This window comes from Cydia strobilella, chromosome Z (assembly GCF_947568885.1).
Source record: "Cydia strobilella chromosome Z, ilCydStro3.1, whole genome shotgun sequence".
Taxonomy (NCBI): domain Eukaryota; kingdom Metazoa; phylum Arthropoda; class Insecta; order Lepidoptera; family Tortricidae; genus Cydia; species Cydia strobilella.
The window spans coordinates 4,535,018-4,547,390 of NC_086068.1; the positions used below are offsets into that span (position 1 = coordinate 4,535,018).

General features: G+C 36.7%; 1 protein-coding gene across 1 annotated transcript in view; it reads right to left on the reverse strand.

Annotated features, from left to right (window-relative positions):
* Window positions 1–239: 239 nt before the first annotated feature.
* Window positions 240–12,373, reverse strand: part of LOC134754461 (titin homolog) — a 105,366-nt gene continuing 93,232 nt past the window's right edge. The window contains exons 35-37 of the mRNA XM_063690795.1: window positions 5,091–5,222; window positions 3,696–4,121; window positions 240–1,123 (exon numbers count right to left, since the gene is read on the reverse strand). Of these exons, the coding sequence (XP_063546865.1) occupies window positions 3,703–4,121; window positions 5,091–5,222 (551 nt within the window). The 3' untranslated portion in view covers window positions 240–1,123; window positions 3,696–3,702. The remainder of the gene's footprint in view (window positions 1,124–3,695; window positions 4,122–5,090; window positions 5,223–12,373) is intronic.

A 12,373-nucleotide genomic window follows, 5' to 3' on the forward strand; every position in this document is an offset into this window, starting at 1 on the left:
GGGACAATTCCGAAAACTATATTTTTATTATACTACCCTTTGAATTCCATGCTTTTAAAGCACATTAATAATGAATTGATTTTAATTTATTTAGCGATAGTCGATATTTTATACTTTTTTGGAACATAATAATATTCAGAAATTGTCCCAAAGCCTCTAAAATGTCTGCCAATCCAAAGCACGAACAACAACACAACACATTGTTTTTGAAAATACTGTTGTTGATTTATACAATAGGTAAGTATAATGTCTAATTGGTATACTTACCCCAAAATAAATTATCTATTTTTTATGTAAATATTTACGTAAACATCGGTGTTTACGTGCGCATCGAACTTTGGATTGGCAAAACATGTATCTATTAAAAATAATAATAATAAGCTATAGTCAGGAACGTCACTTCACACAATACATCTAAGCCATACGTGTAGTCTAATCAAAACGGTACTTCGGTTTGTCAATTTTTCCTCCCGTTAAATTTTAATAATCTAATCTGAACCGATAATGACGAATAAGATTATCTATCATCATTTTATGATTATGTCCGATTGATGAATAATAGAATATACTTATTGAGGTTATCAAATCACCGCAAATTGATGCCTATATACTCTTTAATAAAATTGCTGTTTCAATATGTAGTAACTTTATTTCACAGTAATATTAATAATAGATTATACAAATTTTACGTTAGCTGAAATTATACGATAGGAAATTGACGAAAATGTGTGTAGCGATAAACACAACCTAACAAGTAAAACAAAAACTTAACATTTTTCCACTTCGTATGCGGCCAGTGACCAGAATTCATCAAAACTCAAGCAAAATCAATAAATAATAGTATAATAATAAACAATTCAGCCTATACACGTCCCACTGCTTGGCACAACCCAGCCCTCCCCTCATACACGAGAGGGAAAATAATAGTATAACGTAAATTAAATACAAACCAATAACAAACAAATAAAATAAAATAAACTTATTTTCGCCAGTAAACAGTTCACTGTCAAATAACATGCTTGAACTTCGAGGTCTTGACTGACTGACCGTACGAAAAGTCAATTAAAAGTAAAATGCACAGATAAATAATTGAAAAAAAAAACACTCGCAGCTCCGTTTCAATCTGAAAATAAGAAAAATTGTTGATGGTAAAAAGTAGGAATTCACGTCTTGCCACATTGGAGTATGCACCGCAAGTTGAAAATTTATTTGTATGCGTAAAACTTTTGATTTTCTACCTTGAACTTATGAACATAAAGTCTATTATATAAGCTTTAGCGCGTTTTTACTATCGATTTTATTGTTTGCGCTAAGGTAGTCAAATTTATAAAAAGCCACCCGTCAATTACAAATCTGAGGTTATTTTCGTGTAATGGTACATTCCACAAAAAAGTCTACTTTATCGGGGACGTGGCGCTTATGGTAGCTAACTTAATACATACACCAGCTTCATGCAGCTAAACCTTCAACTAGTAGCTGACCAAAATACTTAACAATACTGCCCCACTTAAACGGTATAAGTACGTACCTATTATTATATGGCACGAACTGCAAGGAAATGTCTTATACATTAAACCTCTCGCGCCGAATAATGGTCCCTTCCCTATCTATGAGAGTTGCTTCAAGTCTCTTTTGGTTTAGCTTAAATTAACAAATAATTGAATAATTACGTAAATGTACAAGTTAATGTACAAAATTTCCAAAAACATGTTTACATGAATTTTACGTGACAGAAAATGAATAATTAATAAATAATTTTATGAACTGTCTAAGGGCGATCATTCGACGCGAGAGGTAATAACAAAAGAGACTAACGCAGCGTACTACCACAGAATAAGTAATAGTATTACAGAACGGCCACGCACCGCCCCGCCCCGACTCGAATGACCTCGCCCCGCGACAGCAGATTGACGGCCGTCTGCCGGCCGCTCAGTACTGTTTTTAAGCAATTTACTCACACTATGACGCATGCCGCGTGTACAGACGTGCCGTTCACACAGAAACGCAAGTGATTTTTGATGTATAGCGTGTCCGCCCTGTGTTACTACGTAGGCGAACAACACGCGAACGCGAAGCGATGCGGCGCGGAGCGGCAGGTTACTATCAAATTTACCATATCGCTAAACGACAATTTCAGCTAGATGACATAAAAGTAAAATACAAAGTCAGCATAGTCAATTCAGCTGGACGACATGAAAGTAGAATACTTAACAAAGAGAATTTAGCTGGATGGCTAAAATTAGAATGAATAAGTAGCCAAACGTCTGGAAATATAAATAGTCCATATGATTAGAATACCTAATAAGCTGAAAGTGAAATTAGTTGATTGACATCAACACAGAACGAGTTAGTAGCAAAACGTCATGAAATTTAATTAGTCTGTATAATTAGAATACCTAATTCGTCGAAAGTAAAATTATTTGATTGACGTGAACAAAGAACTGTCTAATTTGAAGATAAAGAAGTTTTGCTGCTAGATCATTTTAAATTGTAACATTCTAAGATCCAGACGTTTTGCTAAAGATGCATTTAGCATTCATGTCTATGTCGTCACAAAGACATAACACAATCCAGTCATTTCAGCTATACTGCCCTTTAGCGATAAGGTGAATTTGATAGTAACCCCAATCCTTTGATACTTAAGAGGCCGGTGTCGATTTTGGAGCAAAAATGTAAAATTGATAGATTTACACGTTTTGTTACGTAATAACAACAACAATAACAAGTATTGGTTTCTATTAGCACGTCTTCTCATCTTGCCTTTTAATAATGAGGTCGCGAGCGTGCGTCACCGGTAATATATGAAGAGAAGGGGCAGTTTTTAAAAATTCATCAAAATATTATGGTGGTAAATTATACAAATTGATGTACCTATATAAGAATAGTTTCAGCAAATGTTGCAGATTGTTTAAGTACCAAAATTACGTTGAAATTAAGTCGATTTTCGGAGAAATTGTCACTTGTTTTCAAGTAATTTCTGGAGAAAATTGAATTCGTTTAACTTTCATTTCCTCGAACTCATATAACAAAAATGGAATCTGACAAAGGTCAAGTACAGAATATGTGTAACACAAATTTACCCTAGGCCGTGGAGCTGCGACACCCTTAACCTTTTCTACAAATTAAAAAAAAAAACTACTGGAGACCTCGGGTGACCCTAGGGCTGGCTCATTCCTAGGGCAAAGAATAGGCATAGCCATCCCATCCAGCTGGGTAATGTAACCAGCCTCATGGGCACCCTTCCGCAGGGGACAGACTTGGGGGACCTTTCATAGGTGGGTATTTTTATATATTACTTTAATTTTTAAGTAGTTTTATTTTAATGTTAGTTTAGTTTTAATTGGTAACAAATATGTATATGTAGTTTATCAGAAAATCAATTAATTATATGTTTGAAATATATTTTAAAGTAGAAATAAAATAAAGCAGTATACAAATTTACCATTTTAGCAGTCCAAACTTTACGAAATTTACAAATAAGAGCGACAAAGACGTCAACTGACGCGCGGCTACAGTCCAATTTCAACCTTCGTACATTGCGACAAGGTTCACAAACGATAGGAGTGACGTTCATACGGTTAAAAAACAGGCTTGCGTATATTCCAATGTGGCAAAAAAATCGCAGAGCAAATAAATAGCCATCGCACCGCACGACTAAAAATGGGTACCCAAAATTCGCATAGCACGAAACTCACTCCGAGCTCAGTCTTTCGATATAGATGTGCTCCTTTTCCTATATGGCGCCAAGCGTCGCGGCGACGCGCTGTACGCCCTGACGCCAGCGTGGAATTTCCCCTTCTGCGTTATAACTTCAAGCCTCGCTGTGCCTTCCGCTCTTCCGTAGTCATTCTCAATACTGATTCTGTATAAGCCTACGTCTTCAATTGTTACATGTTCGATTTCAAGCTTCCTTATCTCGTCTTTTTCTTTGATCGTGATGCGAGAGGAGGGGGTAACTATAACCCCGTCCTTGTCCCACGTGGCCCAGGGGGAGGGGAGGCCTCTTACGGCGCATTGGAAGACGACCGTTTCACCCTCCTCGACGACCTTGTTGAAGGGATATGTGTAGAAACTGGGCGCCGTTTGGCGCGTCGGGCTGGATAGCCGCTTCATGTCGGGTGCTGGTCAAAAAAAAGTGGTAAGATGGTATGTCTAAGGCTTGATTTCCTCCTACGCTGATATCGGTCGCTGACGTCGGTCGAGCGTACGAATTTTATTAACACAATGATCTATGGGCCCCCGCACAGCGACGCTGACGTCCGCGGCAGATTTTTCTTCCGACGGTACGCTCGACCGACGTCAGCGACCGACTTAACCCCTCGAACGCCCGTGTCAAGAATTTGCTACTGAATTAATAACCTTGAAATTGTGAATTAAAGTTCAAATTTTCTGTGACGTATACGGGTCAAGGCATTCGAAGGGAATTAGGAGGAAATCAGGCCTAAGAATATAGATGCCTACGAAATCCAGTTTCAAGCCAATAATAGTCACTTATATAATAGGTAACTAGCTACTATTTAATAAAGAGATGTTTACCATGTCACACTCGTACAAATTGCGGGTATAATTATGTTGTGATTAGTATACTTAATAGTGCACAAACCAATAGACTTCATAAGGTACAATAGTGTAAAACGCATTTCATTTCATTTACAGTAAGTGTGACATAAAAATGACAAATACCATGTTTTTAATTTGCAGTATTACCATATCGTCTGTGACCAAGCTAAAGATTAAATACCAAAATACAAAAAGTAAGATCATTAGTTTCCAAATCTATTCCAATCAAACGATTCGCGATCGCGACGGTGCGCTATCGACGGATTCTCTAGACCTACGGGCTTAGCACGGTAGCATTTTTATCGCCTGTCACCATACCTGTCACGTTCTAACAAGTATGTAAGTGCGAAAGTGACAGGCATAGTGATAGGTGATAAAAATGCAACCATGCTGACACCGCTAGACAGATTCAGACAAAAGTTTTGTCTTACCCAAAGGCCTGTTATAACTGAAGTTGAATTATAACAAATTAACATCACATTTAGATAGCAAAATGTACGTTTTGTTGGCCTACAAGTCGTTATACTCACCGGGGGTAGTCGTCCTGGAGAGCGACCGTGCGGGTGTGGAGCGGGGTGTGGAGCGGGGTGTGGAGCGGGGGGTGGAGGCGGCGGAGAGCGGCCGGCGCAGGCGCGCTGATAGCGTGTTCGGTTCGCCGGGCGCTGAAATAGTACATTTCGATGCTAGTGCGGAAAGTATGTCATTAAGAATGACATTTCCGCACGTGTATCGAACGACGTTTTTTAATACAGTTGCGAAAAAATAAGAAAAACAAGTAACGAATTCGAAACTTTTATATTATTAATTCTGTGACATCATTGCCATTATGAAGAGGTGTTTTTTTAGCTTTTATTCGACTAGAATGGATTTTGTTATTATTATTGAACCCACTTCAATGAAACAGAAACAATTGTAAATATAAAACATTGTACTATTATTACCTAAATATCGTTATTTACGATTATTTGTGTATCGTATATTTATAAAAATAATATCGAATGTTGCCTTTGGAAACTTAAAACATTCTTGCAGTAAGAAAAAACGCCTCTTCTTTGACAGGCGTTCCGTTCCATTCAGACAACTTATTAAGAACGGTTTTTCAACATTAAAAATAAACGTGTTAATGATGAAGAGGTAAGTAATAAAATATGAAATATGCATATTTTTCGTATTCTTACATTAACAGTAGGTTTTTATGTTGATTACGACGTTTAAAGGAAACTAATATTAACACTCATCAATAAATAGTCATGAATTGGAACAAGTATAAATTTAAAAAAAATTGGAAAAGTAAAAAGCACTAGTTCGCGAAAACCAACTTTCCGCACGCTAAACAGCCACGAAAAGTAGCACTTTTTGAGCAACTGTATTAAAAAATAGTATTTTCACCTCAGCAGCTCGAACAAGCCTACTTTCGTCACTCCCTGGAGTGAGGAAAGTGCGACTTTCCTCACTCCAGGGAGTGAAACAAAATAGCTTTTTAATTTAGTGAAGGCCATGAACTGCCGCTTCATACTTTTATTACAATTTTTTTTTTGTTTCTCTGTATTATTCTGTGTAAGTCGAAATACATTTTAACCTTTAATATGTTCTCACTACTGAGGTGAAAAATTATGTGTGCAACAGTTATTTTACATCTCGTGTTTTTGAGTCCCTCGCTACGCTCAAGACTCTAATTTAAAATTTTTCGCTTTCTCGGGACTCAAAATAAACACTCGCAAGAAAAATCAACTTTCCTCTCTTGTTGCACAATAACTAATTATACTTATTCATATGTGCTCTGAAAGTCAAGTGGCCCATTGTTTTTCTATAAAGCGGACTGAAAGTGATACGTTTTACTTTCAAAGTACGTTTTTTTTTCCTTTTTAGGGTTCCGTACCCAAAGGGTAAAAACGGGACCCTATTACTAAGACTTCGCTGTCTGTCTGTCTGTCTGTAAGTCAGTCTGTCTGTCCGTCTGTCTGTCTGTCTGTCCGTCTGTCACCAGGCTGTATCTCATGAACCGTGATAGCTAGACAGTTGAAATTTTCACAGATGGCACTCTTATACAACAAACGTGATTTTTTTGCCGTTTTTTGCGTAATTGTACGGAAACCTTGGTGCGCGAGTCCGACTCGCACTTAGCTGGTTTTTTTTACGATAAGCAATGTAAACTCTGTTCCAAATGCTATTGTTTGTAACGATCTTTTTACTTAAGGCGGTTCCCTGAGCCAGAAGGCGAAAAATCTCCTTATATGATCATGTTTTTCTAAGAGGCGTTGATATTCGTAGACGTGGAAAAAATATATGTAGTTCTTGACAATATTCTCTTTAACAACATAGCTTCTGATACACGAATTATGACACTTCGCTCGATACAATTAATTCCCAAAGTCACTTCTAACTCGGACTTTTAATCCTACTTTACTCGGTTATTTATTATGTGATACTATAAACAAAAAAAGAAGAAAAAACAATCTTAACATAAATAGTCATTTCATAGCTTTAGAATTTCGATATTGTAAGGTAACGTTTTTAAAATAAATAAAAACCGACAAAATTCGATCAAAATTGACACTTGGCACGTATGTGCTTTCCCGTTCTCTCTTGCGAAATGTGACAAAGACAGCGGCCAACCGATGGAACGGCCTTAAAATGTTAATCGAAAGTACTCTCAAAAATTTATACTGTTTCGTAAAATACACATGTATTTTACTTTCCACGTATTCAAAATGAAAAAGAGTGTTTTTGAAAAGCAGCCATTCCGAAATTCCGATTGCTGCCTGGCCTGCAAGGGAATGCCAATCGGTTCAACCGTAACCGAAATAATAGATTAAATATATGTAACCATACATTAAAGAAAAAGTGACGAAGCCCTCCAGTGGTGAAGGCCGGATTCGAACCGGCGTCTTTAGCTATCGCGGCTAACGCCATGAACCCCTAGGCCACCCCGCCACTTTCATACATTAAAGAAAAAGTGACGAAGCCCTCCAGTGGTGAAGGCCGGATTCGAACCGGCGTCTTTAGCTATCGCGGCTAACGCCCTGAACCCCTAGGCCACCCCGCCACTTTCATACATTAAAGAAAAAGTGACGAAGCCCTCCAGTGGTGAAGGCCGGATTCGAACCGGCGTCTTTAGCTATCGCGGCTAACGCCATGAACCCCTAGGCCACCCCGCGATAGATGTAACCAATTATTTTGACAAAATTTCATAACGATAACCAGTTATTGGAAACTCGAATAACCGGTTACGGTTATTTTCGGTTATTTATTTATGACTTAAATTCTATTATGCATTGATCTTCTAATGACTACGAAATCCTGTATTTTTTGGTTGTAACGCCTGTGACTATAATTTTTGTCATTCGTGTAGGTACAACGAAAATATACCAAATTTACTTCCTTTTTTATTTAATTTTTTATTTATTTAATAGCCATAAATTGTATGTGTACAATCGCCATCAGATATATCGAAGCGGTCAAGGTGCTCACAAATATCTGAGCACGCCTCTAATGTCAAGGCGTTAGAGTGCGTGTTCGGATATTGTGATCACCTTGGCGGCTCCGATATATCTAATGGCGAGTGTACATGTTGATGTTAGACAAGGACAGTGAGAATCAATACAATGTTACCCGGTGGGTGTAGCTACATATTTATATACTTAGTAACTAACAGTTTATATTATAGTATTCACTTAAGCTGTAGGGGCATAACTCAATGACATTTTTTTTAAGTTCAAAAACTTCAAGTCATTGAGTGACTTAATTTGTACGGGCAACGTATTAAACACTTTAGCAGCAACATAGATAGTGCTACGCTGGTAGATTGCTGCAACAGGAGCCCGAATGTCGTGAGAAAACATTGAGTTTAGTCTGTCGCTATTAAAGTTATATTTTGCAGGAAATTTATTTACATGCAGGCGAACTAGTTTGCAGAGTTCTATTATATATAGGTACAGTGCAGAGTGGGCAGACCTCATTTTTTAAAGGAGGCTCTGCACGACTCTCGGTTAGATTTGCTGCCAACTGAAATACGTACACATCTCTTATGTAGTACAAACAGACGATGGACATCGTTACAACTACCCAATACGGCTAATCCATAGAGGACGTGAGATTGGAAAAACGCATGATACGCCTGCAAAGCCGCTTTTTGTGTAGAAATATTTTTCAAGCCTTTCAGAGCAAAAGCGAAGCTATTAAGTTTGTTGCAGAAAAAGTTTTGCTTTTTCCAATTTAAGTTCTCATCCACATAGATACCCAGAAATTTAGTTTCCAGCACTTGCATTTGACTTAATATGACAATCTGTATTTTACTTTATATATATTTTGTATTTGTAATTTGTATACCTGTAACTAGTTTAATTATTCGGTGTATTGGCCTATGCTGTGATGCCGTGTAAATAATTTAAATAAATAATAATAATAAAATTTACAGCCAGAACAGACAAGTTATTTGATTTTGTGTCTAGCCTTATACTTTCATTTATTATGTTTCTAAAGTGCATACATTTAGTTTTTTTAATGTTTGTAGTTTGATTGAGCATACTTAACCAATTTACAACAGTAGACAAGTTATTTGTTATTAAATTGTTAAGGCCCTCAGTTTAATTTTTCTTGAATTTAAATAATATGGAAATGTTATCAGCAAACATAATTATTTTGTCAGATAATAGCGTTGGCAAGTAATTTACGTACATAAGGAACAGGATGGGCCCCAGTATGCTCCCTTGGGGTACACCAGATTCAATACATGAGTTATCAGATTTAATATTCAACATAGTACGAGTTTTATGATTCAAAGTTGATACCGAGACACATTGTTCCCTTTGCTTCAAGTAGGATTCAAACCATTTGTTTGAGATACCTCTAACACCGTAGCGATATAAGATATTTATGCTATATATATGAAATACTTCCTTTATATATGAAATACTTTGATTGAATATTGTATCACGTCCAAGGTAATATTTTCAATTTTACTGTATTTTGTATGTTTTCTTTAAAAAAAACGATTATCGGCTCATAAGTTCTGTCATATACATAGTATCAAATAAAATCAAAAGTTTAAGTTTATTCCGTATAATTTGTACAGCGTTTGAAAGCTTATAAACTAGAGAATCTAAATGTATAACATTTATTCAAAATGACCGCCATAATTATCTACACAGGCTTGAAGTCTTCGTGGCCAGTCGTCAATGGATTCACGCACCACTTTCATGTCGATATTGGCCACTGCCGTAGCAAGAGATTTTTTCAGCGAGTCTAGATTTGCATGAGGTTTGGAGCACACCTTTTCCTCTAAATACTGCCATATTTTATAGTCTAAAGGATTAAGATCTGGGCTAGAGGAGGGCCAATCTTCATGCCGTATAAAGTCGATTTTATTGGAGGCGAGCCAGGCTTGTGTAGAATTTGCCTTATGGGCTGGAGCAGAGTCCTGCTGGAAAACCCAATGCTGGTTTAGAAACATCGTATGGGATAGTGGTTTCACAATATTAGTCAACACCGTGTCTTGGTACACTTTGGCACTAGTTTTTACTCCTTTCTCACAAAAATGCATACTAGTGACGCCCGCATAAGAAACTCCCAGCCAAACCATCACAGATGAAGGGTGATGACCTCTTTGAATACGGGGAATGCTATTAGACGCTTCTTTACTATTGCGAGCGTACACTCTATCATTTTGTTTATTACAGTTTTCTTCTATGTCAAAAATTTTCTCATCCGAAAACAGTATACAACGGTGGTTATTTTTAGCGTACTTCTTCAATAAAGCTTTAGATCTTTTAAGCCTTAAAGCTTTAAGCCGACCATTGAGAAGATGGCCAGTTTTTCGTTTATAAGCACGAAGTCTCAGGTCTTGATTAAGCACTCTTTTCACCGTGTTTTTGCTCAAACCCATCTGGAGGGCCATAACTTTTTGTTTCCTAGCGGGATTTCTGGCAATGCGTGCCCTAATTGCTTGTACAACCGCTGGAGTCCTAGCTGTACGCGGACGACCGCTTCTTTTCTTGTCATTTAAACTAGAGACCTCACTGTATCTTTCTATGGTACGATACACAAATCTTAGAGAGAATTTTAAATTTTCAAGTAGCTTAAAAATTTTAGTCGGCGAGTGACCACAACGATATAGTGCAATTATTGCGGTACGGCTATCTTTAAGCGTCCACTCCATGTTGAAGAAAACAGAAAATTGCAAAATTATACTACTCAAATATTTAATAAAGATTCGAAATTCAAATGCAGAACGGTTTTTGTTTTAGGAGTTCCAAATTTAAATTTTAAAGGCCAGTGACAGAACTTATGAGCCGACTAGGTAGTCACATACCCTAATACTGTACAGTCGCCATCAGATATATCTGAGCGGTCAAGGGGCTCACAAATATCTGAACACGCCTCTATTGTCAAGGCGTTAGAGTGCATGTTCAGATATTGTGAACACTTTGGCCGCTCCGATATATCTGATGGCGACTGTACATATATCTTAGTTTTTTTTTTCAATTACATACATGATTGTAAATTTACCATTTATGGTCGTAAATAACCGGTTATTTTTCGGGCATAACCGTAACCAAAACCGGTTAGGCAGTTTGACCGGTTATTGCATTCCCTGCACCCTCGTCCCTCACTCATTAGTCTACAAAAAATCATCCATTAATTTATTACCAAAACAGCGCAATACAGAGAACGCATTCAGACGTTATGAAAACAGTCTGACGCGATTACACTAGTATTAAGTAAAAGTATCACTTGACCAACACTCGCGTATTTAATCTCTTTATCAATTTGTTTTACCAGCAGGGTTGTAATGTTTTTGTACTAAAATGTAGCAAACAAATAATATTTTAGACAATACATCCTTCTCCAGCTTAGAAATATTTAAACACTGTGTATTTGTATTTATGTATTTGTATATTATATATATCGTTGTCTAAGTACCCACAACACAAGCCTTCTTGAGCTTACTGTGGGACTTAGTCAATCTGTGTAAGAATGTCCTATAATATTTAATATTTATTTATTTATTTATTATTAATATTTACTGTATTCTTTTAATTTAATTATAATATCGCCAGTGTGTCGACAGATATACACAGTGTTTCATGACCCAATGAAAACCTAAAAACATTTTGTTCAGAATCGATAGGAGAATCACGATAGTTTAAGTGCGAACTAATATTTTTTTAAATATTTATCGGATTAAAGAATAAAGATTCAAGATGAGTTCAAAATAAATAAAAATTGTTGGGGTGTCTCGGGTTTTCAGTGGCTCAAGTAACACCGTGTATATAAACGTTTGGTGACAACCAAAATTCACGAACATCACAAGTTCATATAGCCATAGCGAACCATATTAGTACTAAAATAAGGTTCATTTTTCTTTAATATTTTTTTAGTAATTAGTGAGTTTTGGTTGTCAACTGACGATAAATAAAATCGTACCTACGCCTACCGGCAAAACATAGTGATCGCAATATAAAGGCTGTTCCAAAAAGGACGCAAGATTTGAAATTGATGAAAAACATTTTTTTTTCGTTATAATATATTTGTATATAAAATCTTGAAATAAATAAAACAGGGCTATTTGTGGAATACTTCAGGCGAATGTCCTCCTATGCTTTGCTGGCAGATACGCACTCTTTTGTCAAAACTATTTGACGATGCAATTACTGCATGAAACATTTCTAGTCGTGTGATCTCTCGATTCGGTGATCAGAATTGGCCCCCTAGATCTTGCGATTTAACGCCTTTACTTCTTTTTATGGGGTTATTTAGAGTCTAAAGTCAATAAGCCAATAAGCCCATAACCACTTATGGTTTAAAAGAGGAA